Source organism: Macrotis lagotis, chromosome X (genome assembly GCF_037893015.1).
Source record: "Macrotis lagotis isolate mMagLag1 chromosome X, bilby.v1.9.chrom.fasta, whole genome shotgun sequence".
Classification (NCBI taxonomy): domain Eukaryota; kingdom Metazoa; phylum Chordata; class Mammalia; order Peramelemorphia; family Peramelidae; genus Macrotis; species Macrotis lagotis.
In genome coordinates, this window is record NC_133666.1 from 280,639,546 (window position 1) to 280,666,051 (window position 26,506).

General features: G+C 35.9%; 2 protein-coding genes across 3 annotated transcripts; one reads left to right on the top strand and one right to left on the bottom strand.

Moving 5' to 3' along the window:
• Positions 1–1,006: 1,006 nt before the first annotated feature.
• Positions 1,007–21,671, bottom strand: RIMOC1 (RAB7A interacting MON1-CCZ1 complex subunit 1). 2 transcript variants are annotated; one of them, XM_074199451.1, is made up of 6 exons: positions 21,534–21,671; positions 19,299–19,405; positions 13,821–13,967; positions 7,701–7,832; positions 6,530–6,644; positions 1,007–3,737 (listed from the first exon to the last, which is right to left on the bottom strand). In XM_074199451.1, the coding sequence occupies exons 1-6, from the start codon at positions 21,637–21,639 to the stop codon at positions 3,454–3,456; spliced, it is 891 nt and encodes a 296-aa protein (XP_074055552.1). In that variant the 5' UTR covers positions 21,640–21,671; the 3' UTR covers positions 1,007–3,453. The 2 variants fall into 2 exon arrangements, with proteins under 2 accessions (XP_074055552.1, XP_074055553.1); XM_074199452.1 differs by lacking the exon at positions 21,534–21,671 and adding an exon at positions 19,966–20,296 and having other exon boundaries at positions 19,299–19,388.
• A 2,563-nt stretch (positions 21,672–24,234) lies between these two features.
• Positions 24,235–26,192, top strand: LOC141496932 (legumain-like). Its single transcript, XM_074199509.1, has one exon. It carries the CDS (start codon positions 24,250–24,252, stop codon positions 25,558–25,560), a length of 1,311 nt encoding a protein of 436 aa, XP_074055610.1. The 5' UTR covers positions 24,235–24,249; the 3' UTR covers positions 25,561–26,192.
• Positions 26,193–26,506: the final 314 nt, after the last annotated feature.

Here is a 26,506-nt window from a genome sequence, read left to right on the forward strand (position 1 = left end):
TTATTTTGACTAGAACATAGGTAGAATGTGTAGAGCATGATGTTCAACAAGACTGGAAAGACAAAATGGTGAAGGGTTTTAAATGACTAATAGAGAAGTTTGTATTTTATCCTAAGGGGAACAGGAAGATGGTATATAGACCTTCTTGGATGGGAGAGTGACAGGGTCAGATGTGCATTAGGGATATGAATTTGGGAATTTTATAAAAGATGCATTAAATGGAGGAAAGGGTGCAGACAGAAATATTCAGTGGATTGAGAAGTCACACAGGAGTAGGTCTCAGCTATTACACAACTGTGAATGTGCCATAAGGCTCCTTATAGACAATGAAATCACTATTTGCCCCCCCCCCCCCATTTCCAGAAGTCCCCTAGTTAACAATATGCAATGAAAATGGCAGAGGAGATTCCTGAAATAGTCCCATAGTCCCTTCATACAGATTGGGAGTTTAGGGTCATCCAGGCTTATTGCATGTGTGATCTGGGAATAAGTTCTGCTGCCTCTCATTATTAAGAAGGCAGAAAATACAAGCCTAAATGGTAAAAGTTCCATCACAAGCTAATTAATAAGAAACTGGACATCCTGATTCTTCCCTTCCCTTCCCTTCCCTTCCCTTCCCTTCCCTTCCCTACTAAACTACACATTTTTCATGTAGTGACAATGGGAAGAAAGCTCTTTTTGCTCTTATAAAATGACAATTCTGTTTATTACAACAATATTTCCTTATAGTTACATCGAACTTTCACCTAGTTTATCTCACTCCACCTCACAATTCACCTACGGTAGGCAGGTCAAGTAGTTTTATTCCCATTTTACAGACATGACTCAGAAAAGTTAAGTAACTTGACAATCAGTGGCAGTGCTAAGATTTAAACAAGTTTAGTGTGGGTGCTATACAATATAGATTTTTTACAATTAAATCCTATAATCAAAACAATCACTTGATGACTCTCACAGTAACAAGGATGGCAAATTTTGCTAAAAAAAGATGATCAGAATCCCAAAATTCAAATCAATAAACATTTATTAAAACATCTACTATGTACAAACCACTATGTCAAGTAGTGGGATAAAAAGACAAAAAGTGCAACAGGCCCTGCCTGCAAGCTTATATTCTCCTTGTACACAAACATATATAATGTAAATTAAAGGAAGGCAAGAACATTAAAAACCCTGGGCGTGGGGAAAAAGAGAAAACACTAAAACCAGTTTTATACAAATGATGGTCCCTGAACTGACCCCTGGAGGAAAAGGAGGCTTCAAGAAGGTGACACTGAGGAAATGGAGCCTTCTTGGTCATTAGGGGCAGCTTGTATGAAAAGTTGTGAGACAGGACTTTTGAAAATGATTTGAAATTATACCCCAATTAAACTTCCTTTGACACAGTGGTATCATATGCCCCAAAGATGTTAAATATAGAAGGACTCGACCCCCATGTACAAAAATATTTATATTAGCACTTTTTGTTGCAGTAAAGAATTGGAAACTAAGGAGGTGTCCATCAAATGAAAGAATAAAATCTGGCATTGACATAAAATTGTATCAAAGCAAGTGACAAAATGAATGCATTCAGAGAAATCAGGAAAGCAGAATGAAGTGCATAGAACCAGATCAGTTTATATTGCTATAATACATAAAGAAAAACAGCTGTGAAAGACTTAAGAACTCTGAGCAATATATTAACTAACAACAATTCTGAAGTATGGCAACGAAGCATATTTCCCACTTACTAAAAGTACAAGAAATTTTTCAACATAGTCTATATGTGGATTTGTTTTGATTGACTATACTTGCTTGTATATTTCCCACTTACTAAAAGTACAAGAAATTTTTCAACATAGTCTATATGTGGATTTGTTTTGATTGACTATTACTTGCTTGTTTCAAGAAAGAGGTGGTTTTTATTTTTTATTCTGGGAAATTTATATTTACATTAGGGGAAAGGAGAAGCTAGTTATCGCAAAAAATGAAGAAAAGAGCATCAACAAAGTACTAAAAAAATGCACAAAAGGAAAAAGATGAAGGCTGAAAAGAAGACAAATATAGATAGACTTTAAATTATTTGAAAATACCATATGCCTTAAAACAGAAAACAAATAGGACAGAAGAAAGATGTATGATTTCAAATGCAATTTTGTTTTTCTGTTCTTCTTTATACATGGAAATGAATATGTCTACTAGCATTTGTCAAGTCTGGAATGAAAAAAAATTTTTTTAAAGCTAAAAAAGTACATTAGGAAGATGTGAAACATTAAATTTGTGATAAAATATAGTAGGAGGCTATTTGTACATCTGTAGTTTGTAAACAGTCAACAGACAAATTTGGATGAAGTACTGTATTAGTGTATTAAGAAAATGAAAAGAAAATGGATAGAGGTAGAATCAATAAAACTTGGTAAATGATGTTCATTGTTTGTTTTCAAAGAAGACCACTGACAGGGTGATGTCTTAACTCCAATGTGTATTAGTTTTAAGTGAGGCAGAGGCAGAACCACAAAAAGTCATCAGCCTCATTTTCTCTTCCAGGGTCATCAAAGTTCAGTGGCCAAAAAAAGTTAGGATGACTGGCAATGACCTGAGATGCAGTAGATTACCTTGGCATCTTTGATGTTTGATTGAGCTCTAAGTGGTTCACAACACCTGCTTCAGTTGCCTTCATGTCAGTTTGTAACAAATTGTTCTTATCTACCCATTCTGCTGGGGATAAAACTTCATATGCTTGGAAGAGATATTTCCAAAGTCACCAACAGGCCAATGGGTTTAAGGCCTCAATCTGGTCTAGCCCCTTTTGCCTAGATCACTGATACTGAGATGTGGCCACTGTATATTCTACAGCTACATGGAGCCACAGGTGAGAGTTCTGTGACAAGTGGACACCAAAGATGGATGAAAATCCCTGAAAAGGGCTTGGCAGCCCTCACACCAAAGGTGCTGGGTTCTCCATGATCAATACATACATTGGTAGGTGAGAGAGGGAAGAATAAAGAATGCCCTATAAGTTACAAACTTGAGCAATAGGAAGATGGTGAAAATTTCAACACAACTACAGAAGTATGAAAGATGTAAATTTTGATGAAAAGGGGTGGAAGGGAGAAGCCAGAAAAGTTATCATGCTCTCAAACAGCTAAATAAGATACTATCAGACTCTTAGCCACAAGGTATTTAGAAGCTTTCCTATTCAAATTCAGAGTACAATGAACTCTTCTTTTAGAAGTTAGAAATATTCAACAATTAACACACATATTCAGATTGTCATTTGAAATGTTATTCCAGAGGTTTAAAATGATCTTGATAGCTAAACAGAAGGGGAAAATCTATAACCATCCTACATTGAATAATTGAATAAAATGACATTAATTCAGAACCAGCAAGTCTTTTCTTTTCCAGAGTTCTTGAAAAAAGTATCTTTTTGGGTGAAAAAGGAAAAAAAAAATTTTAAAAATTAAGAACGTACTAGTGATGGCAATGCTGGAAGAAGTCTATTATTTTCTTTGCATTTGTTGTATTCCATGATTGTCCTTTTAGGGGTCCTTCACAAATAGATATATACTTTCTTAAAATCTTTTCTCCTATTTCTCGAAAATCCAAGGATTCTTTGAGTGAAGTGCTGCTTGTCCCAGGTCCAGTAGTGTCTATGTCACAATTTTCTGACTCTTCATTTACACAATACTTCAGTCCCCAATAACACATTTCTCCACTGTACATCATGGCCAGCAAATGAGTGTCACTGAACACACCTAAAAAAATCATTTACATTTTTTAATATTTCCTTAAAACTTTCTGTAATAACCTCTATATTTTTAATTCCTCCCATGTATAACAAAACTTCAAATAATCACAACTTCATCAATCAAAAAACTCAGATAAATGACATTCCTTCCCTCTATAATTGATTTTTAGAAAAGGTATGTCACAATACAACAAATTGCCAGAGCTATTTGTTTTTGTAAAATTTCCAAAATATATAAAATTCAGCCCAAAGTCAAATATCTTCCTTCTACAACACATTATACAAATCACAGAAGATCAGAATCATGATTTAGAAGCATTTCAAGATTTTCAATGAAAAAAAGTTTTTGCCATGTTCGATATACTTTATTGATTATAGCAGTAAAAAGCATTAAAATATTTTAGAAATGTTTTCAGCACAGATGGTTGAAACAAAAAACAGTTTCTAAATTAACCAGAAGATCCCAATCATTGAATCTAGATAATGTTCTCAATTATAATTTAATTGTCAATAATAAAGTTTTGATGGAGATGTAGTAAACACATTCAATAAACATCAATGTATAAAGCACGATGAAAGGTAGCAGGAGTATAAAGACAAAAACAAAATAGTCTTTGCTCTCTACTAAAGGAATACAATATATACAAAGATAAAAAAATAAATGGTAATTTGAGCAAAGAGAACACTAATAAATAACTGAGAGGGAAGGCTTCATAGATAGGGTGGCATCTTGAGGAAAAAATAAGAAATATCAAGCAGGCATGTTTGTAGAGGCAGAGATGGAAGATGAAAGGAGGAATATTTTGATTGGGTAATATGATCAAGTGGAGAAAAGAATCTTGGTAAGTAGAAGCACTTCTTAAGAGACCAAAGCAAAGGAGAAGCGATGCAAAGGGAATAAAGTAAAAGAGATTACAGAGATTACTAAATGGGATGTGAAAAAAGTATTTCCCGAACAGGTTTAGAATAGTACAGGGAGAATAGAAAGCCTATGAGGGAAAAATTAAAGGGATCTCCAAGAAGCAGCGAGATTAGATTCATAAAGCTGTAGTAGACCCAGTCTTTAATAGCAGACCAACTTTCTCCTGTACCATTTAAGGGTAAGGCAGATGGTAGAGATGACTGAGGGCTGCAAACTGACAGGAAATTAACAGGCATTAGAGTATATAGTACATAGTTAACCTGTTAGGTATAGGATCATAATGTGAAAAGAGTAATGTAACTGGAACAGAGGTGGTGGAAAAAGAGAAAGGGAACAGTGGGACTAGAGGCTGAAATAAGGCTGAAGAGCAGGCTTATGAAAATGTGAGGAAAATGAAGATCGAAGGATAGGAGACTTTGGTCTGAGGAGAATTTTCAGAGTTCAGGAACATGAAAATGATGAAGTCTAGTGTGAGGGGGGATGGAAAAGCTCTAAAGGATGATCACACGTACAGATGGCTGAGATGGAATAAACACGAAGGTCCTATAAGCTGAACTAGCTATTTAGAGGCAACCAATCTGAAAGATTCATTACTTTATCATTGCAGTACGAATTACAAAGCTAAGCAGGCAACAACCACAAGTTGTGATAAAAAAATGGGGAACCTCCTAATAAGCTTCTCTGGTACTAGGCTAGTTCTCTAGCACTGTTCTGGTAGAGTCTTTGAAAAGCGAAGGATATCCCCACGAATCAATGAAGTACTGAAGAGGATTGTACTGGAGGTAAAATAACTAAAGTACAGCTAAATAGAACATCTTACTTTACCTTAAAATAGGCAAGATTTTCTCACTTAATATAAATGTATCCACATATCTATGTCTAAGCTACAATTTTTCTGTAAAAGGTATACAATTCTTTTGAAAAAACAGTTTCATTAGCTTTCTCAATTAACTTAGACAGTTAAAGGTAAAAATCTCTTTAAGATTTCTGATCTTAGAAAATAACATCACAAAATGTAATAGACAAATGAAATTTAGTGTATTTTGAACTTTATAAATTAAACTGTAAGCAAAAAGCAATACTTCAATATATTACTATAGTATAATATACTAGTTACACAAAAAAATGTAGCCATTCATGTACCTAAATTTTTATCATGTTAGCATAAATAACTCTGAAGAAATAAGCCACTTCACTCTAAACCACAGTCATGTCTTTTAGCTTCATCAGAGTAAATAATGGAATAGTTCATGGGAATCTCAAACTGAAAATATGAAAATCTATACAATGATGAATTAAGGAATAACCACTCACTTGAAGTGGAGAACAATAAAGTCTGGCTATAAAAACTTATTATGCCTTGAAGATATGTTAAAAGACAATTTATTAAATATTATTCCAAATTCACAATCTGTATAGTAACATTGTAAAAACTAATGATAAATGCTGAACCTCAGTTTCCTCATTTATAAAATAAGGATGAAGCCAGTACCAGGTACCTTAGAAGACTGTTATGAGGGCAACTTTGAAAACCTTAATGTTCATAAACATTTAAGCTATTGTTATTATAAAATATCATTTATCAAAGTCAGTATAAAAGAAATCTAATTCATCCTATTTTCCCTTCTTTAATTGGAAATTTCATTCACTTCTGATCTAAATATCTAGTTGTCAAAATTTTAAAAGAACTATTTATAATTTCATAGATTTCTCACATGAGAAATCTCACATCTTCAGCAAAATTCTTGAAAAAAAAAATTTTTAATCTAAGCATCACATACCTAAGCCAAACTTTAGACATCTGGTTCACAGTGAAATCTAAAAATGTAATATCCATAGAATTTTAAATTTAAATAAACACAAAAATATCAGTTTACCTTCACTAAGTAACTTAGCTGTTTCTATATCTTGAAAAGAAACGTCTTTATTTAGTTGAAGAGGGCATCGAAAACTAAACATCTTTAGCAAGTAACTGATTCCATCAATGAGGCACTGAAGAAAAATAGAGAAGTGTATGTTATATTCAAAGTCACAAACTTTAGACATTAAACTTGTTTCATGTTCATTTTAATGCAATTTAATTTAAAAAGTCATTTTTCCATTGGTTAAAATATCCATGATATAAATAACAAAACTAATCAGGGCAATTCCTAAAAAAAAAAAAAAAAAAAAAAAAAAAAAAGGTTAATACCTCTTTCAACAAAAAGGCTACACCAGACAAGACCAAATACTGTTGAATCAACATACTGTGCATACTGACTTCCTAGATTTATAGCTAAGTCAGATCCTTTCCAGATTACTATTTCTAAATATACATAACATTTTAATGTATCTGTCATCAAAGCAACAAATACTCAGGAAATGCGTTTGTTCACAATGGCAAGATTTCACACAATACTTGGCACATTCCTTAAATAAGCAAAACCTGGGGTGACTAGGTGATGCAATGGATAGAGCACCAGCTCTGGAGTCAGGAGTATCTGGGTTCAAATCCAGTCTCAGACACTTACTAATTACCTAGCTGTATGGCCTTGGGCAAGCCACTTAACCCCATTGCCTTGGGAAAAAAAAAAAAGAAAGAAAATAAATAAACAAAACCACACAATCCTAGGGTTGGAAGAGACATCGAAGTCCTCAAATAAAGTTCTTTCACTATTCCTGACTTCAATGTCATCAAATAAAAATTTTCACCATCCTCCCTTCACATATGACTAATCTAAAGTAAAAAACATATTTTTGCATTCCAAGGGGAAGACTTCACAACCTCTCTAGAAAACAAAGTCATATTTAAATGTCAGAAAATTGTTTCCTATTGCCAAACTAAATTAGCATTGTTACAATACAAACCTGCTTCCTCTTTTCTTCTGTGAAAACTAATAAACAAGACATAAAAGTGGATAAAGTTTATTAACTAAATATGTATTGGCCTGATCAAATTATAGGCATAAGGATTGATAAATTTTACTCATATCTGAGAAAAAAAGAAGTGCTCTTGAAACCAATAGTCAATATCACATAACATATCCATAATGACAAAAAGCTTTTTACCTTTTTAAGAACATCTGTCTTTGCTGACCACCACTCTTCCCTTGCTGTCACAGTATGGCAATACATATAGAGTAGGGCTCCTCTTCTCCAATAAAGGCATTCAAGTAGTTCTGTCCCAAGCAAATCATAGTGCTAAAGGCAAAATATTATTGAACGAAGAAATTTTAATATTCATATGGCTTACAAATTTTTATAAAAAAATCAATGGAATTATAAATCAACACTGTACCCCATTTAGATTAAACATGCAAAAAATCCATTTTATACAATATAAACAGGAAGTACTCATTTACTTTAAAGAATTCTTCTTACTAAAGTATTAGCAATGAGTTTCCATAGGGTAGCTTTTTTCCAAACCAATTTGCCAATGAAGAGCTTAAAATATGATAAGAAAACCTATAACTACTGGTGCAAGAGCTTTAGGAGACTATATTATCGCTGATTTAAAAATAAGACCAGTAGATTTTATTTTAAAAAATCTATTTCCATTCATACATGCCCCTTTCCCTATGAAATATTAATTTGGAAAATATCACTAGCATATGCACTTTCTTTTAGGATATTATTTACATAGAATGAAATATCAATTCAGTGTAATATAGTTGGAGAAATCTTATGAATTTAAAAATACATTTCTAGGAGGTGGCTAGGTGGCACAGTGGATAGAGCAGCGGCCTTGGAGTCAGGAATACCTGAGTTCAAATCCAACCTCAGACACTTAATAATTACCTAGCTGTGTGGCCTTGGGCAAGCCACTTAACACCATTGCCTTGCAAAAAAAAAATATACTTCTGGGTCATAAATTATACTCAATTTTTCAGGAATCAATTGCTTCCCTAAAATATGATATATTACCATTGTATATTATTCAGTATTACTGAAAAAAAGTAACGAACAAACACGAAATGAGATAGGTGACTCAAAAAACTTGAGTACAAATTTTTTTTAAAACAAATTATACCAGGCAGAACCCAGATGGTAGTGTGAGGGGCAGGAATTTCCAGAAATTCAGGCCCTCAAAAAAATTTCAAAAGCCAACAAATTATAACTCTAGCCAAAATTTAGAGGGGTAAACCCACAGAAAGAATGAATGATACAATTTCCCAGTCCAAGACAACTTAGAAGAGGCACAGGAAAGGTCTGTTTCATTGGGACTGGGAATTAGAAAGAGCTGCGGAGCAGCTGGGCTGGAGCAAACTAGTCCAGCCTTCCAGGAACAGCCCATGGGGCACCTGGGTCCCTGGGCATGCCTGTGTCTGTGACAGTGGGGGTGTTTTCCAGACCTCTTGACCAAGAGATCTCCAAGGACAGTTTGAAGGGGCAGTGAGAGAACTCTGAAGCACCAAGTGAGCCTGGAGGCCCAGCCAGCACTGGCCTGGGACAGCAATCTACAAAGCCACCCAGCAGCTGCTTCCAGAGCACTCAGCCCACAGACAGTAAGAGTGCAGAGGTCTCTCTGCTCTCTCTGGGGAAGGACTCTGTTGCTTTGCCCATACTCAGATCCAGGTCACAGTCTGGGTCCCCATACTACCACAGAGGAGCAGAGACTTTTCTCAAAGCTCCAGGGCAGAGGGAGTGCTGTGGTCATCCAAAGACCAGACCACAGGCAAGAGGGCAGTCAGAGCCCCCAAAACCCTCCAAAGCCTTGGAAGTACAGTAAATCAGTCATAAGCTAAGAAAATGAGTAAACAATAGAAAAAGAAGAACCTAAAAAAAAAAAGAACCAGACCATAGAAAATTACTTTGGTCCCCTGCAGGATCAAAATACACACTCAGAAGACGACAAAGATGGGAACTTCTGTATCCAACGTCTCCAAGAGAAACAGAAAATGGGCTCAGGCTATGGTAGAGCTCAAAAAAGACTTCGAAAAACAAGTAAGGGAGGTAGAGGAAAAACTGGGAAGAGAAATGAGATGCAGGAAAATCATGAAAACCAAGTCAACAGCTTAGTGAAAGAAAAATAAAAAATACTTAAGAAAATAACATATTAAAAATCAGTTTAGTCCAATTGGAAAAAGCAGCCCAAAAGGCAAATGAGGAGAAGAATGCCTTAAAAAGCAGAATTGGCCAGCTGGAAAAGGAGATTAAAAAAGCCCTCTGAAGAAAATAACTCCTTCAAATGTAGAATTGAGCTAAAGGAAGCTGATGACTTTACAAGAAATCAAGAAACAATAAAACAATATCAAAAGAACAAAAAATTAGAAGAAAATATGAAATATCTCATTAGAAACACAATTGACTTAGAAAACAAATCCAGGAGAGATAATTTAAAAACTATTGAACTAGCTTAAAGTCATGACCAGGAAAAGGACCTGGGCATCATTTTTCAAGAAATAATTCAACAAAATTGCCCTGAGATCCTAAGAAGCAGAGGGTAAAATAGAAATTGAGGGAATTGACCAATCACCTCCTGAAGGGATCCCAAAAGAAAAACTCCCAGGAATATTATAGCCAAATTCCAAAACTCTCAAGGCAAAGAGAAAATAATAAAAGCTGCCAGAAACATATAATTCAACTATTGTGGCTCTACAGTCGGGATTACATAGGATTTGGCAGTGTCTACATTAAGGGCTCGTAGGACTTGGAATATGATATTCTGGAAAACAAAAGTGCTTGGTTTACAACTGAGAATCAACTACCCAGCAAAACTGAAAATACTTTTTCAGGGGAAAAGATGAATTTTCAAGGGAACTGAGTACTTTCAAATTTTCCCATTGAAACAACTAGAAATGATCTCCAAGTACAGGACTCAAGTGAAACATAAAAAGAGTAGATGAGAAGAGGACTAATTATGAAGATCTTAATGATGCTGAACTATGGACATTTCTTCAGGCAAAGAAGATACTGAAATCTCATATGAACCTTCTCATATAAGAGCAGTTAGAGGGAGCATACATATATATATATATATATATATATATATATATATATATATATATATATATGACACAGGAAGAAGCTGAATATAATGGTATAATATAGTAAAAAGATGGAATCAATGGATGATAAAGGAAAGTATTGGGAAGAAGAGAAAGGAGAGGAAGAAGGAGCTAAGATACTTCACATAAGAGTCAAGAAAAAGTTTTTGCAATGGAATGGAAGGAAGGCAAGGGGGAATGAATGAGCCTTCATTCTCATCAGAAATGGTTTAGTGAAGAAATAACACACTTAAATAGGGTTTAGAAATCTATCTTACCTTAGAAAAAATGAGAGGAAAGGGGATGGAATAAGGGGGACTGGGGGTGGGGGAGTGGTAGATGATAGAAGAGAGGGAAGATCATGAGAGAAAGTACTCAGATACAACAGGGATAGGGGTGAAAGTATAGAGAGAAAATGGAATAAATCAGAGTGGGAAGGAATAGAATGGTGGGAAATACAGTTAGTAAAGGCAACTGTAGAAAAAAATACTGAAGCACCTTGTCTAGTGGACTTATGATAAAGAAGGCAACTTATCCCAGAGACAGAGCCAATGGAATATGAACACAGACTGAAGTACACTTTTTTTTCTCTCACTTCATTTTTCTTGAGGTTTCTCTATCTTTTTAGGGAAGGGGGTTCATGTTTACTTCCACAATAAGATTATTGTAATAATATAAAATAAATAATATTAATATAAAAACAAATTAAGCCAAATTGAAATGAAACTTGAGAGAGAATAATAGACACTAGATTTAGTATCAGGAAGACCTGGATTTAAATTTGACCTCAGATACTAGCTATTTAACTTGGACAAGTCCATTTACCACTTTAGGCCTCAATTTCCTCATCTATAAAATGAAGGTTGTATTTGAGAGCCTCTGAAATCCTCTCAGTCTCAAGATATATGATATGCTAAGGTTCTTTTGAAATATGAATCTTTCTGTTTAGTGTAGACACCGCTACCTAAAAAAAAAACTCTACTATGAACAATACTTCTGTGATGGGATTTGAATATCATCCCCTAACTTAAAATTTTATGAAATTAGGTTTTTGTAACAGATGAATTTTGTTCAGAGTTTTTTAAAAGCAGGATGTTTCTATATTAGCTATAAAAAGATATTCAAATAAAGTGATACTAAAAAGGAAACCACTAATTTCTATTCTTTGTGAGAAAATATTGAATTTAGCAAAACAGTGAATAGTCATGTTTTTGAAAACATTGTTCTACTGCATTTTAATTACACTAATATTATAAAATGTATGTGTAAAATATAAAATGAGGAATTTATATAATCAGATTACAATGTAGTTTTTTCTATCCTTTTTTCTTAGTATTTTACAGGTTTTTTTAATTTAACTTAATTTTTTTCCTCCTTAACAAATCTATATTCTCTCTCCTCACTCTCCCAAATAATTAAGACAAGTAAAAATAAATGCTTAGAAGAAATAATACATATTCAAGCCAAACAAATTCCTATGCTAGTCATGACCAAACATTATGTCTCACTTCATATTTTAAGGCCATTATTTTTCTGATAGGAGATGGGTATAGAACTTCAGCTCTGGTCCTCTGGAAAAATGTTTTGTCACTACACTGATACAGTTCTACAATCTTTCATATTGTTTTTATCATTTTGTTGTTACTGTATAAATGGTTCTTCTAGTTCTGCTCATTTCAATCTCTACCAATTCACAGAATTGGGTGGCAACTAGGTGACATAGTGGACAAAGTTCTTATCCTAAATCAGGAAGACCCCCAATTCAAATACTCCCTCAGACATTTTATAGATGTGTGACTTTGGGCAAGTCACCTATTGTCTCTAAATCTCATTTTTCTCATCTCAGAATGAGGATATTAATAGCACAAACCTCTCAAGGTTGCTACAAGGAATAAAGGAGATAATACTTATAATTGATGTCTATCATTTGTGAACCTTAACATATGACATAAATGCTACCTATTGTTAATTCATAATTTCTCTGACACTATCCAGTTCTTCATATATAATGACTTAATAAACTTCAATTACATTCATACATCATATTTTGTTCAGTCATTCCCCCAAAAATGGAAATTTGGTCTTAGTTTCCAGTTTTTTGCTATCATAGAAGGGATGGCTAAAAATATATTTTTAAATATATGGGTCCTTTTCCTCCTTCTTTGATCTCTTTGAGATACAGACCTAGTAGAGCTATGATTAAGTTAAAGGGTGCACACACACACTATAGTGACTCTGGGCAATTTCAAATTTCTTTCAAAAATGGTCAGAGTAAAAATGGTCACAGCTCCATCAACAGTGTATCACTGTGCCTATATGTCCCTAGATCTTCTACTCTTTGTCATTTTCCTATTTTTGTCATCTGCCAATTTTCTAGGTGTGAGGTGAAATTTCAGAGTTGCTATAATGTTCATTTATCTAATTATTAGTGATCTAAAGCATTTTTGTATTTTTTTTTAATGGCTTAAATCTCTTCCTTTGAAAATTGCCTCCATATCCTTTGACCATTGATCTATTTGGGAAAGGCTCCTAGTCTTACAAATTTCAATCAGTTCTTTACAAATCTTAAATAGGATACCTTTATCAGAACTTGCTACAAAAATTTTTTCTATTTCTTGTTCCCCTTTTAATTTTGATTTATACTGGTTTTGCTTGTAAAAAAGAGTTTTGATTTTATGTAATCAAAATCATCTGTTTCATATTCTGTAATCTTCTCCATCCTTTTTTAGGAGGAATAATGGACCTTTCCTTTTCTAGAGGACAAAAAATGGTTTCTTTCTTGTTCCTCGAATTTCCTTATGACAGTCTTTTTTTGGTCTAAGTCATGTATTGAGTTGGAGCTTATCTCGGAGTGAAATATTAATTTAGACCTAATTTTTGCTGGACTTTTTCAGTTTTCTCAGTAATTTTTGTCAAATATTGAAGTCTTAACCCAATAATTAGATTCAATGGGTTTATCCAACAGTCTGTTACTTGTTTGTTTGATGTTGTGCACCTAATCTGTTTTGCTGACCAAACTCTCTAGATTTTTAACTATTACCAAATCATTTTGATAAATATTGCTTTATAGTATAATCTAAGATCTGACACAGTCTTCCTAGTCAATCATTATTCAAGACAAGATACATATCAGAGGAGTAGGAATAATAAAATTTAAGAAATATCCACCTTCCAATATAATCCAAAGTATTTCTATACTCACTTTTGGATGCAGATTACTCTCTTTAACGACAACTTCTGGTTCTGAAAGAATAGCGATTAGTTCCTTTACTTTTGGAAAAGAAGTATCTTCTGGAAAATCTTCATCTACCAACTTATTCTCTTCAAAATATGTCATGTCCAATATAGCCTGGAGAAATTGGAGGGGCAGAGGTATTTACTTAAGGTGTTCAAACCCATAAGTATGACTTTTCTAAATGTATAGTATACAATATGAGACAGTAACTGATGAGAAAATGACTGAAGCAAAAAACAAATAATACTTAAAAACAATAACAACAAAAACCACAAGAATAATTTACCCCTGAAGCACTATGCTAGGCCTTTTCCCTTTTGACTCTCCTGAGAAATGAACACTATACAAAATTCTGTTTAACAAACATTCCGTTCCTATCATGTGTAGGCACTGCTTACTGGGTGAAACATGAACTCTTTGTGGTCCCTACATCCATGGACATTTAGTCTAATGAAGAATAAGATCTAGGTAAAGATTAGAAGTATAAAAGTAATACCTTAAAGAGCTTTACTCTAAGCTCTTCAACAATTCAACATCTAATATTTCCAGCAGTGGGCCAGAAATCCTCCTTATCTATGTGTTTATTAACAAATCAAAATTGTGGGGCAGCTAGGTGGCGTAGTGGATAAAGCATCGGCCCTGGAGTGGAGTACTTGGGTTCAAATCTGATCTCAGACACTTAATAATTACCTAGCTGTGTGGCCTTGGGCAAGTCACTTTAACCCCATTTGCCTTGCAAAAACCTAAAAAAACAAACAAACAAACAAACAAATCAAAATTGCAAAAGAAATGAATGTGACTGTGTGTACCTTTGTACATTAATACTGACAAAGTTTCTTAATTAATAGTTCTCTGCTTTGGGTTGTGGTTCTCTCTCTACAGACTTGGAATTCTGCATCCACTAATTATCTGCTGTAATCTCCTCCCCTGGTCTCACTTTTTATAGGATTCTAGACTTAGCACCTCAAGGAATCTTAGAAGGTTATTTAAGTCCAACTGGTCATATTAAAATTCAGGGTTCTTTTTCTCATGCTTCTTGATTTGCATAGAGTTAATTTTAATCTTCCTCTCTCCTTTCCCTCTCTTTTTTCTTCTCTATGTCTCTCTTCTTTCTATCTCTATTTATCTTCATTTCATTAAAGGTTGTGAAATATAATGAGGAAAAATGTAAAGTTCTAAATCTTATACAAATTTGGACAGTTAGGTCTTTATTAAAATATTTAATTGCCATTAGTTCCTTAAAAAAATTTTGCAATTAATATTGAAATAAATATTTATAATTAATATATATCTTCCTATTTATGCATACACAGGAGAAAACTGCCTCTACTCTCTCATTACTCATTTATTCCTCAAACCCATGCAATCAGATTTTCAATTTTGTGAAGCTGCAGCCAAAAGAAAATTGGTGAGTGGCCTTTGCTCAGGCTTCACTCTCCTTGACTCTTTTGTAGTATTTGATTCCCCAAATCCTAACTACTCTTTCTTCTCCATGTCTTCTATGGCATTCATCTCATCTCATTTATTCCTTCTTGATGTCCCTTTACTGGTTTATTATCCTACATCTGTACTCTAAGCATACAGATTCTCCCAAGGTCGTGTTGGATGCTCCTCTCTCTTTTTTTTTTTGTTTTTGTTTTTGCAAGGCAATCGGGTTAAGTGGCTTGCCCAAGGCCACACAGCTAGGTAATTATTAAGTGTCTGAAGCTGGATTTGAACTCAGGTACTCCTGACTCCCAGGTCAGTGCTCTATCCACTGAGCCACCTAGCCACCCCCTCCTCTCTTTCTTGCAATACATGTTCCTTTGACACAATAATCACCTCCCAACAATCACTATAAAATATATTCCTTGAAGACAATTAAATAATACACTCATATAGCATGACTGCTACCCATATTGTTTGTATAATTTTCTAACCATTAATAAAATAAAAGGTAAATTTATCTATACCTTAAAACTTCCAAAAGGCAGCTAAGTGGCACAGTGGATAGAGCACTGCCCCTGGGGAGTTAGGAGTTTAAATATGGCCTCAGACACTTAATAATTACCTAGCTGTATGACCTTGGACAAGTAATTTAACCCCATTGCCTTGTAATACCTAAAAAAAAAAACCTCAGTGTTTGGTATATTGGGGCAGCTAGGTGGTGTAATGGATACAGCTCTGGCTCTGGAGTCAGGAGGACCTGAATTCAAATCTAACCACAGAAACGAAATACTTAGCTATGTGACTTTGGGCAAGTTACTAAATCCCATTGCCTTACAAAACAACAACAATAACAACAAAACCCCAAAAAGAAAAACAAAATTAACAATATTATTGAGAAAGATGTGTTTGGGGCAGCTAGATGGCACAGTGGATAGAGTACCAGGCTAGAATAAGGAGGACCTGAGTTTAAATCCTCACCATCATGCTCTACTCTGAAATTTAAAAAAAAATGAGACATCTTGGGCTTTCCCCTACCCCATTAAATCTAATTGCCCAATTAAGTCTTTATAATTCTACTTTCATTTCTCTCCCAATTGTCCTCTTCTCACATAAAACTCTTAAAATCACCATCCTATTAGGTCCTCATACTTCTCATTTGGACTCTTTCAAACATTTCCAAAATGATTTTGTTGCTTCCAGTTGTCATCCCATAGCTTTAACCTTTTTTTTAACATAACTGCCAAAATAATCCATCTAATACTAATAATTCCAATACATGACCCTCTTACTAAAATCATTCACTGCTTCTCTACTGTCTAAATATGTACCATTTAAGGTTATCTAGCTTCAACCTCCCTCTCTGGTCTTACTTCAGAATACTACCTTACTAACTACATTGGAATGCTACTGAATTTGATAAGTTGTCTCCAGATTCTGAGCATTCCCACAGGTTGCCAAACAGGCTGTTCTCACTTTCAACCTTTAGAATCCTGCCTATTCCTCCAAAACAGAGGGCTATTCCTTTAGCTGAAAATGACCTGTCCCATGTCAAATTTTCTTGAAGCAATTTGTCTGGATCTTTCCTTCTGTCTTCCCAGAAATATCAAATACTGCATTATAGTTATATCATATTCTCCCAATAGAATGTAAACTCTTGGAGAGTAGAGAATTATTTTATCACTCATCTCTGTTTTTCTAGTGCCCAGTTCAGTACTTTACACTTAATAAAGAGTGTTACTAAATTGAAACCATATCAGATAAAGATTAATCACTTAATTAGCATTAAGCAGAACATGGAATAACTGCAATATGACAGTTATCTTAATATTGAAAAGCTATCATATAAAAGAGATTTAAAAAATCATAGCTTCAGAAATAGAACTCCTGAATAGGAAATAAGGGGAGACAAGAAAAGATTGAATATCTATTTGTCATTAATATTATAGGGTATTCCTGCATGAGAAAGGTGGTTGAAGCTTCCTAATATTTTCTTTTTTGTCAAAAAGACAGGATTTTACAGTCTTCAGCAAGTCACTTCCTTCATTTGTAAAATTAGGGATTTAGTACTAGATGACTGCTAAGGTCCCTTCCAGCCCTAATTCCTAAGGTCACAGTATTTATTCATCTTTAAGGAATTTTGATTCAAAGTTCACAAATGCAGCTCCTGCAATTTAAGTATACTGCCTCTGAGTGGAGTCAGTGTACCACAAACACCTCATTCAAACAGTGATACGGCATCTGTGCTGATGGTCTAGATGAAGTTTCTACTCAAATCCCCAAAGATTCATAGTCCTAAGTTTCCTATACCCTTCAAAAAATAAAGATGAAAACTATCCAAATTTATCAAAAGTTCAGTGTAGATATTTTTTAAAGACAAATCATTTGGAGAAAAAAAAAACTAAATTCCTTTGATACAGAATGTCTTCCTTTTCTGATCTTTTCTTCTTGAGCATTTAATTCTAAAATTTATATACAAACCAATCAGAATGTTGCATAGTAAGTGGTTCTAAAACTTAAAATGTTGTAAAAGCTTTTGGATCATTTGCTCTTAACTCTAGGTATGGACATAGTGACTTTAATATAATTCCAGGTTGTCTTCCACAGACCAAATTTTTTGTTAATATTTTATGTTTTCCATTACATACAATAGTAGTTTCTACCTATCATTTTTGTAAGGTTTTGAATTCTACAATTCCCCCCCCTCCCTCCCCTCCCCCAAGAAGGCAGCCACAGACTAATTTTTAAGGTAATCTGCTATGAATCAGTCTTTCCTACCGTTAGATTTAAAAAAAAAAGTTTTGTTGCTCTACCTTGTAAAAAGGTGTAGCATGATACAGTTGAACAAGCAGGTCTAGCATTTGCTTGCTGTATCCCTTGGTTAAATTACTCAAGTACTCTAAATGTTTGTTTCCTCATTTGTAAAGTTAAGAGGGTCAAATTAGATGGTAACAGCATGCCTTATGTTTAATCTCTTGCAGACATTTCATATGATCTTTAACCTACATGAGTAGGCAGGAAAGTATTATTTTATGACTAAAAAAATTTTAAAAAAGGAACTTGGGTGGGAACAATGTCAACAATCTTCCATCTCAGTGCCACTCCAGTCCTCTATGACTGAAAAGCACTTCCTCCTCATTTCTTCTTCTTCCTTCCCTTTCACCTTTTCTACATAAAGCCTTTCCTGATCCCCTTAATAGCCCAGTGACTTCCCTTTCAAACATTCTTGAATTAAGTGTGTATTTTTTCTTATATAGTAACTCTAGATATACTTACATATGTCCTTGTCTCTCCAAATAGAATGTAAGCCCCCTGAAAGTAGGTCTGCTTCATTTATTATTAGGCATCCTTCTCCCCCCATCCTCAAACATCTAATCCAATGGTTGGCACATAATTAGGTGCTGAATAAATGATTGCTGATTGAAAGATTTATCAGAAAAGACCTCAGGTAGAAGGGATATTTGTGTAGCAATTTGACTAGAGGTAGAAATGAGGAGAACATTTCAGTAACAGAGACAAGGTGTGACACAAAATGTAATGTACAAAGAACAGCAAGCTGAGGTCCATTTCAGGTGGAAGAAAAATTATGTGAGAGCAAATAACATTGAATATAGATAAAGAGATAAATTGGAGCCAAAATGTGAAAGGCTTTAAATGCCAAACAGAGGGCTTTGTATATTATTGTAGAGATACTGATACTTCTTTAGGAAGGAAGTGAGGCCCAGCCCTATGCTTTGGGTGGTTTTGGTGGGCAAAGTTATCTCCAACTTCCCCCTCTCTCCACTCAAACATAGTGTTTGAACACAAAATGCTAGAAGTTATCTTTTTGTTCATTTCCTATATATCAACCCCACCTTTCTAAGCAATGACTTGACAAACTATCAACATATAAAAAAGCACTCTGACAAGCAAAATTAAACATAAATTTTGACCAGTTAATGCTTCATCAAATACACACACACACACACACACAAACGCCACCTACACAAGAACTTTATTTCAACAAATTAATCTACCTACCTGTGTGAAAAGTTTTATAAGAATCGATGGATTCACATTTTCTTCATCTTCTTTACAAAGGACTTTTAATTTCTCAAGAGATGTGGAAGCCTGAATTAAAAATATATCTGTTAAAGAGAAATGAGTACAATGTCATACAGTATCTTTTCCAAAACAATTAAAAAAACCCTGCTATTATCTCCCTTTATTCTCCCCAAAGTATTATTTTATAGTATCTATAATACAGTGCCTTCTATAAAAGGTCTACTACAAGTCACACCATGTACTTTAAACACTAAATACATTCCAAACTTTGCTTTTTCTTATAGGTCTGGTATTTTTTTCTGCAATATTGATTTTATAATATAGTATAATAATAATAATTACATGCATTTGAAGGTTTCAATTTAAAAGTATTAATTTTCTCTTAAAACTCAAACCATCTTCTGTTAAGTCATGGATGATCAAATAAAAAATATTACAGAATTTTCATTTTTCCTTAGGAACAATATATACACAAAGACAAGTAGCACTTTTGTTAACCTCTTTTTCAGTTTTAAAGTAAGCATTTTTCTTCCATCAAAGTCTAGGAGAAACAAATAAGTAAAATTGCTCCCAATATAAGTTTATTTTCACACCATTCTACTCTTAATTTCTCTTTTCTTTTTCTAACTTAGCACTCCCTTACCTTGTGCCTTTTCTTCCTACTCTGTACATCCCTTTCCATTCATCCAAGGTTCCTAGGAATGAAATGTAATAAATACTATGGGCCTCTTGCAGTATATGATGACAGATGGGAGAAAGGCAAGAATAAATCTAGCAGTCAGGGGTTCCTAAGTTATCTCTGGACATAAATAGTTACATTAATGACTTCTTTTGTTACACATTTTGACATCTTTGAAAAAGGCTCTATGTGATTAAAAATTGGAAGTTGAAAAATTTTTGGAAGAGTGTAATATTTTCATTTTCAATATGTTGATATAATATATAAATGTGTAACAATTTAGAATAAAAATAGTTGAGCATTGGACTTATATTAACAGAAAGCTTTAGAACTGGACTTCAAAACTTTAAAAAATTCAAATAAAAAATCAAGATCTATATGGGAAAAGGATACAAAACCAAATTATGACAAATCATAATTAAAACTAATATTTGAACTGTTAAGCTTAAACACACAATCAGTAGAAACAAATACCTCACAGCCTTCCTATTAAATGAAAAAAAAATCTTTTTTTTATTCCTGTTTTCTTTTGAACTATTTGATTTCCAGCTTTGAAAATTATTATTGGCAGACTTTACATGTTGATACCAGGTGTTGACTGTTGTTACTGAATTCAACTTAAACATTAACATTTATTTGGTACCTAGTGGTATGAATTAGTCAGCATTTATGAACAGCTTATTATGTGCAAGGATTAAGAAAAGGCAGTCAGTAAATGAAGGGATTTTAACTCAATCTCTAAAGTCTTTTCTCAGCTAGTTACAATTCATCTGATCATAGCTTCTCCGTCATTTGAGTCACTAGATCGCTCTTATTTAAAAACTAGTGAACTGAATCACACAATCTTAGATCTGAAAACATCCTGAAAATCTTCAGAATCAGGGATTCTTGATTTTGTTGGCGACACGGCAATACTTAAAAGCTCCTTTTTTCGGAATGTTTCTAAATGCATGAAATGATGTGTATACGGACATGTGTGTACAATGCTGCCTCCTTTCAGTTGCATCTGATTCCTTATGACCCCACTTAAAAGTTTTCTTAGCAAAGATACGGGAGCATGTTTTTTTTTTTAATCTTTAATTCTTTTACACTGAAGCAAACAGAGGAACCCAGCTGGAACCCGCGGCCAGGTTTTAATTCAGGGAGCTGTCTTCCTGACTTCATGCCCAGCACCGCGCTGCCCTGCGGCTCGGTGCAAAATAAACATGCATCTACAACTACCGATGTACGGACGCCGGCACAAATGCTTTATGTAAACTTTATTTATTTATCGAGATGGGCACCAAATGTACACGCACGACATTATGTGATATGCAAACAGGCCCACCGTCTGTGCACGCGCGTGCACGCGTGGACGCACACCTGCGCACAGCCACGCTAGCAGGTGGAACCAATCACGCCGCCGTTTTCCCGGGCCAAGCGCAAGGCCGGTGCGCGGGCCCCAGGTTCCGGCCCCGGGACGCCCGATCCGCCCCGGTTCGGGCCGCTGGCGGTCGCGGAGCCCTCGCCCCCAGCCCTCCCCTGCCTCTCACCGTCTCCGCCGGCCGCGTCGCGCAGCGGCAGGAGGCGAGCCAGGGCCCGATCGCCTCGGCCTCGCAGCAGGCGGGCCACGCCGAGGCCCCGCCGGCCCGCAGCCATGGCGCCCGCGAGCTTCCGGAAGGGCCGCCCCGCCCGAGTCCGTCACGCGGCAGGGGCGGTGGTCGGACGGGATCACCTGATCCGCGCGGGGAGGGGGGGAGGAGGAGCAGCAAGAAAAGCTTGGAGCCCGGCCGCGTCAGAAGGTCAAGTCCATCGGGTCCCGCCTCACTTCTCCATTCCCTCCCCCGCCAAGGCCTCCACGAGGGCGGAAACGCCGGAGCCCGCCCCTCCCCCGCCCCTCCTCTCCACCAATAGAAAGCCGTCCTCAGCCCCACCCCTAACCGTGAACCTATCAGAAGGCAGCAATGGCCCAGAAAAGAAGCCAGTGGGGCGGCTGCTGTCTGGCTGCGGGGAGACCACACGGTCTTCCACCAAAGTATTAAATTGCCCCGCTGGAAGTCTGCTCCGAGACAAGTTGTACAAGTATTCCCAGAAAGTCAGGAATAGTTGCCTCTGCGCTGGCAGTCTCGGTCACAGGCCTAATAATTGCAGTGCAGCGCTTTGAGGGTGCACAGCCTCCCGGTCTCACTGAAGACAGTAATAACTAGCATGTATAGAACACCCGTCACGCGGCAAGGTATCTCATTTGGCCTTCACATCAGCCCTGGAAGGTAGAAGCTATTACTGTCCTAATTTTACAGTTGAGGAAACTAAGGTAAACAAGTTAAGCTAGTATCGGAGGTCATATTTGAATTCAGACCTTCCTGGCTCTATCCACTGCACCACGTGGTTAAGATCCCTATAACCTGCAATGCTCAGGGCAGCACTCTTAAGTTTCAGAGCAGGTGTAGACCTGAATTCATAGTAATTATAATAATTGCCATAGTTATTTTTTTTAGGTTTTTGCAAGGCAATGGGGTTACCTGGCTTGCTCTAGGCCACACAGCTAGGTAATTATTAAGTGTCTGAGGTCAGATTTGAACTCAGGGTTCTCCTGACTCCAGGGCCACTGCTCTATCCACCGTGCAACCTAGCCGCCCCACCATAATTATATTATAAAGTATTGTAATACTTAATGATATAAAAATGAAATTTTATAACTTCAAAGCACTATATGTGTATCTCATTTGATCCTCATGAGGATAGAAGGAAACAAGGAAAAAAATGAAGAAAGGATTAATTTGCTAAAGATTCATTATGTCCACTAGACAATGTAGTAAGCACTTTACAAATATCTCATTCGATTCTCACAACCCTGTAAGATAGGTACTATTATTACTATTTTCATCATCATCATTATTGCTATAATTCCTTTTTGTGGTTGAGGAAGTTGAAGCATACAGAGGATAAGTAACTTTTCCAGACTCCAAGATCAGTGCTCTATCTACTTCAACCCCCCCAGATGCCAGGTAGGTGCTAATTTCTTCATTTTACAGATGAGGAAAACTGAGGCTGAGAAAGATTCAGTTGTCCAAGCACACATAGCTAGTAAGTACCAGATGCTAGATTCAAATTCTGGTCATCAAGTATCAAGTTGTTTTCTGCGATGCCTTATGTGCTATATATTTTGTACAGAGACAAAATTAGAATAATATCAATATTTATACTTGGACTTTAAGATTTACAAAACTCTGGGGCAGCTAGGTAGTGCGGTGGATAGAGCACAGGCCCTGGAGTCAGGAGTACCTGAGTTCAAATCTGAAGTCAGACACTTAATAATTACTTAGCTGTGTGGCCTTGGGCAAGTCACTTAACCCCATTGCCTTGCAAAAAAGAAAGATTTACAAAACTCTTTCTTAACTCCCAACTCTGAAAAGTAAGCATAAGACATTATCCTAGACTCCTAAAAGCTTAGTCTAATTTAAGAAACAAGCAAAAGCTGTAAAGCATTCTAGCCTTGCATCTAATTGACAATAGAAAACTATTTGTTGAATTAAATTTAGATCATAAGGTTAGAGTTAGTGTTCATGTAACCTAGTCAGTATGGTTTACAGATTAAGGAAAGGAGACCCAGAAAGATTGTTCGAGGTCACACACACACACACACACACACACACACACACACACACACACACACACAGCTTAGATTGAACCAAGTATTCTGATGTCAAATCTAGGGTATTTTCCTCCCATTGACTACCCCTTCAAAAAAAAACTACCTATGAAATGTATGATACAAACCTAGTAGGTTTCATGTTTTTTCTTCCCCCTCCTTCTCCTGCCCCTTTGCCATTTCCTCAAAGCTATTTCTTTTATAGCTATCCAAAACTCTCCCCTTCTGTGTGTGTTCCTGTGAAATCTCCTTTTAATCCTTCTCTCCTACCCAGGAATTTCACAAATATTCTCCTAATAATGAAAATATCCAGAGCCAGTATCATGTAACTGAGCATGTGTTTGTTTGTTTTGTTTTCATGGCTGTTTGTATCAGACAGTTTCAAGGTAAAATAACAAAGGAGTTATTTCTTTTTATGTGTGCATTACTGACAGTGTGCTACTGGGAAAGAGCACTAAATTTAAGAGAAGACTTCAAGTTCAAATGCTGGCTCTGCTGCCTACTACCTATGTGTCTCTGGGAAAGTTACTCAGCCTCTCTGGGCCTCAACATTCCTCATATGTAAAATGAGAAGACTGACCTAGTTGCTCTCAGAAGTTTCTTCCTGTTCTAAATATATGATTCCAGAGCTGGGGCTGCGCTCAATCAGTGCAGAGCCTGCCACCGTGCTCTCTGGGGCCCTCCCGCGAACGGACACCTTGCCCCCTCCGAGCAGTCTGAGCCCAAAGAACAGAATGATTTTGAAGGCAATTTTATTGTTGACTGTAGTCCTAGGAATTAATACTTTACCTCTTGGTGATCCTGAGGATGGAGGCAAGCACTGGATTGTTATTGTGGCAGGCTCAAATGGGTGGGACAACTATAGACACCAGGCTGATGCCTGCCATGCATACCAGATCGTTCATCGAAATGGGATTCCTGATGAACAAATAATTGTCATGATGTATAATGATATTGCAGATAATGAAGCAAATCCTACAAAAGGTATTGTCATCAATAGACCCAATGGCACTGATGTGTATAAAGGGGTCCCAAAAGACTATACAGGAGAGGATGTCAACCCAAAAAATTTCCTTGCTGTATTAAGAGGTGATGCTGAAACTGTGAAGAATAAAGGGTCTGGGAAGGTTTTGAAAAGTCCCAAGGATCATGTGTTTATTTACTTCACGGATCATGGAGCTCCTGGACTCTTGGCTTTCCCTAGTGATGATCTTCATGTAAAGGATTTGAATAAGACTATCCATTACATGCACCAACATAAAAAATATAAAAAGATGGTGATATATATTGAAGCATGTGAATCTGGCTCAATGATGAACCACCTGCCTGATAATATTGATGTTTTTGCAACTACTGCTGCCAATTCTGTGGAATCTTCGTATGCCTGTTACTATGATGAAGAGAGAGGTACTTTCCTGGGTGATTGGTATAGTGTCAACTGGATGGAAGATTCTGATGTGGAAGATTTGACTAAAGAGACTCTGCATAAGCAATTTCAATTAGTGAAAAAGCATACCAATACCAGTCATGTCATGCAGTTTGGAAACAAGACAATCTCTTACATGAAAGTGATGCAGTTCCAGGGAATGAAACACCAAGAGAGTTCTCCCATCTTTCTGCCACCTGTAAAACACTATGACCTTACTCTAAGCCCTGATGTTCCCATTGCAATCCTGAAAAGGAAATTAATGGCTACTAATGATGCAAATGAATCTAAGAAAATTGTTGATCAATTGCACACACATCTACAGGTTAGAACCATTATTCAGAAGACTATGCAGCAAATTGTATCAGTAGTGACTGAATCGAGTATACAGACTGAGACAATGCTCTCTGAGAGATGGCCACTCACAGCCCAGGCAGCTGTGACTCATTATAGGACCCACTGTTTTAACTGGCACAACCCCTTGTATGAGTATGCTCTCTGACAATTATATGTGTTCGCCAATCTTTGTGAAGGAGCTCATTCACTTGACAGAATCAAGCTGGCCATGGACAAAGTGTGCTTGAGTTACTACTAAGGCTTTCCAGGGATTTCTAAGAACAAATGTGAAATTTATACTGATTGAAGACTGAAACTACAGCTTGGTAGCAAGAAAAAGGATGACATCTTTGTCCTCTCGTGAATGCTGCTAAATCTTCAGAAGCTCTATATGTGGAGCTTTTCTCCAGGAAGCTTTCCCAAAGCTTCTGTTGCTCACTTTCTTCCTCCTTTCCCTCACTCTCAGATATATGACTTATTGCTGAAAAATGGTATGGTTGAAACATTTCCAAATCTTAACATATAAAATTTTCCAGTTTGGAAACTAGTAACTTAACCAAAACAAGTTCACTTGGTTCCCTTTAGAGTAACCTCACTATGCTTGACCTGAGTGTTCACTTTATTGCTGAAGTTCACAGAGCTGTAAGAAGACTTATACTTAGAGAAATTGCAAACATGGACTAGAAAGTTATTTTCTGAAAACTTATCTTACGATCATGTTTCTCCAAGATTATTGTGAAGATGCATAGAGTTTGTATATGACAAGTTCAGTGCCTAAAAATAAAGTTTTATGATTTGTTATTTTTTATACTCTTAAAAAATAAATAAATAAATATATGATTCCATAACTACACATTTATTTAACCCCATGGCAAGTACCAGTGAAAGGACATTCAGTAATCTCCTAATATGTGCCAAACTCTTCGCTAAACTCTTTTTCAGATACCATTTCATTTGATCTCATCTTCATACCACTATTGGACAGATTATCTCTTCCATCATCCCCATCCTCTAACTTATCTTCAGTTTTTCCTTATCTTCTGGTTCTTCTCTATTGGCTTCAAATATGCCCAGGTTTCTCCTCTCCTCAAAAAGTCCTTACTTGATTCATC

What these genes read in the sequence shown, in the direction of transcription:
- RIMOC1 (XM_074199451.1), bottom strand. Translation starts at nt 21,639, where the DNA reads ATGGCTGCGGGCCGGCGGGGCCTCGGCGTGGCCCGCCTGCTGCGAGGC. An exon ending in AGAGTAATCTGCATCCAAAA is followed by an intron (nt 7,833 to 13,820) that starts GTGAGTATAGAA and finishes TTTTGCCTTTAG; the next exon opens with CACTATGATTTGCTTGGGAC. An exon ending in AGACAGATGTTCTTAAAAAG is followed by an intron (nt 6,645 to 7,700) that starts GTAAAAAGCTTT and finishes ATTTTTCTTCAG; the next exon opens with TGCCTCATTGATGGAATCAG.
- LOC141496932 (XM_074199509.1), top strand. Translation starts at nt 24,250, where the DNA reads ATGATTCCAGAGCTGGGGCTGCGCTCAATCAGTGCAGAGCCTGCCACC.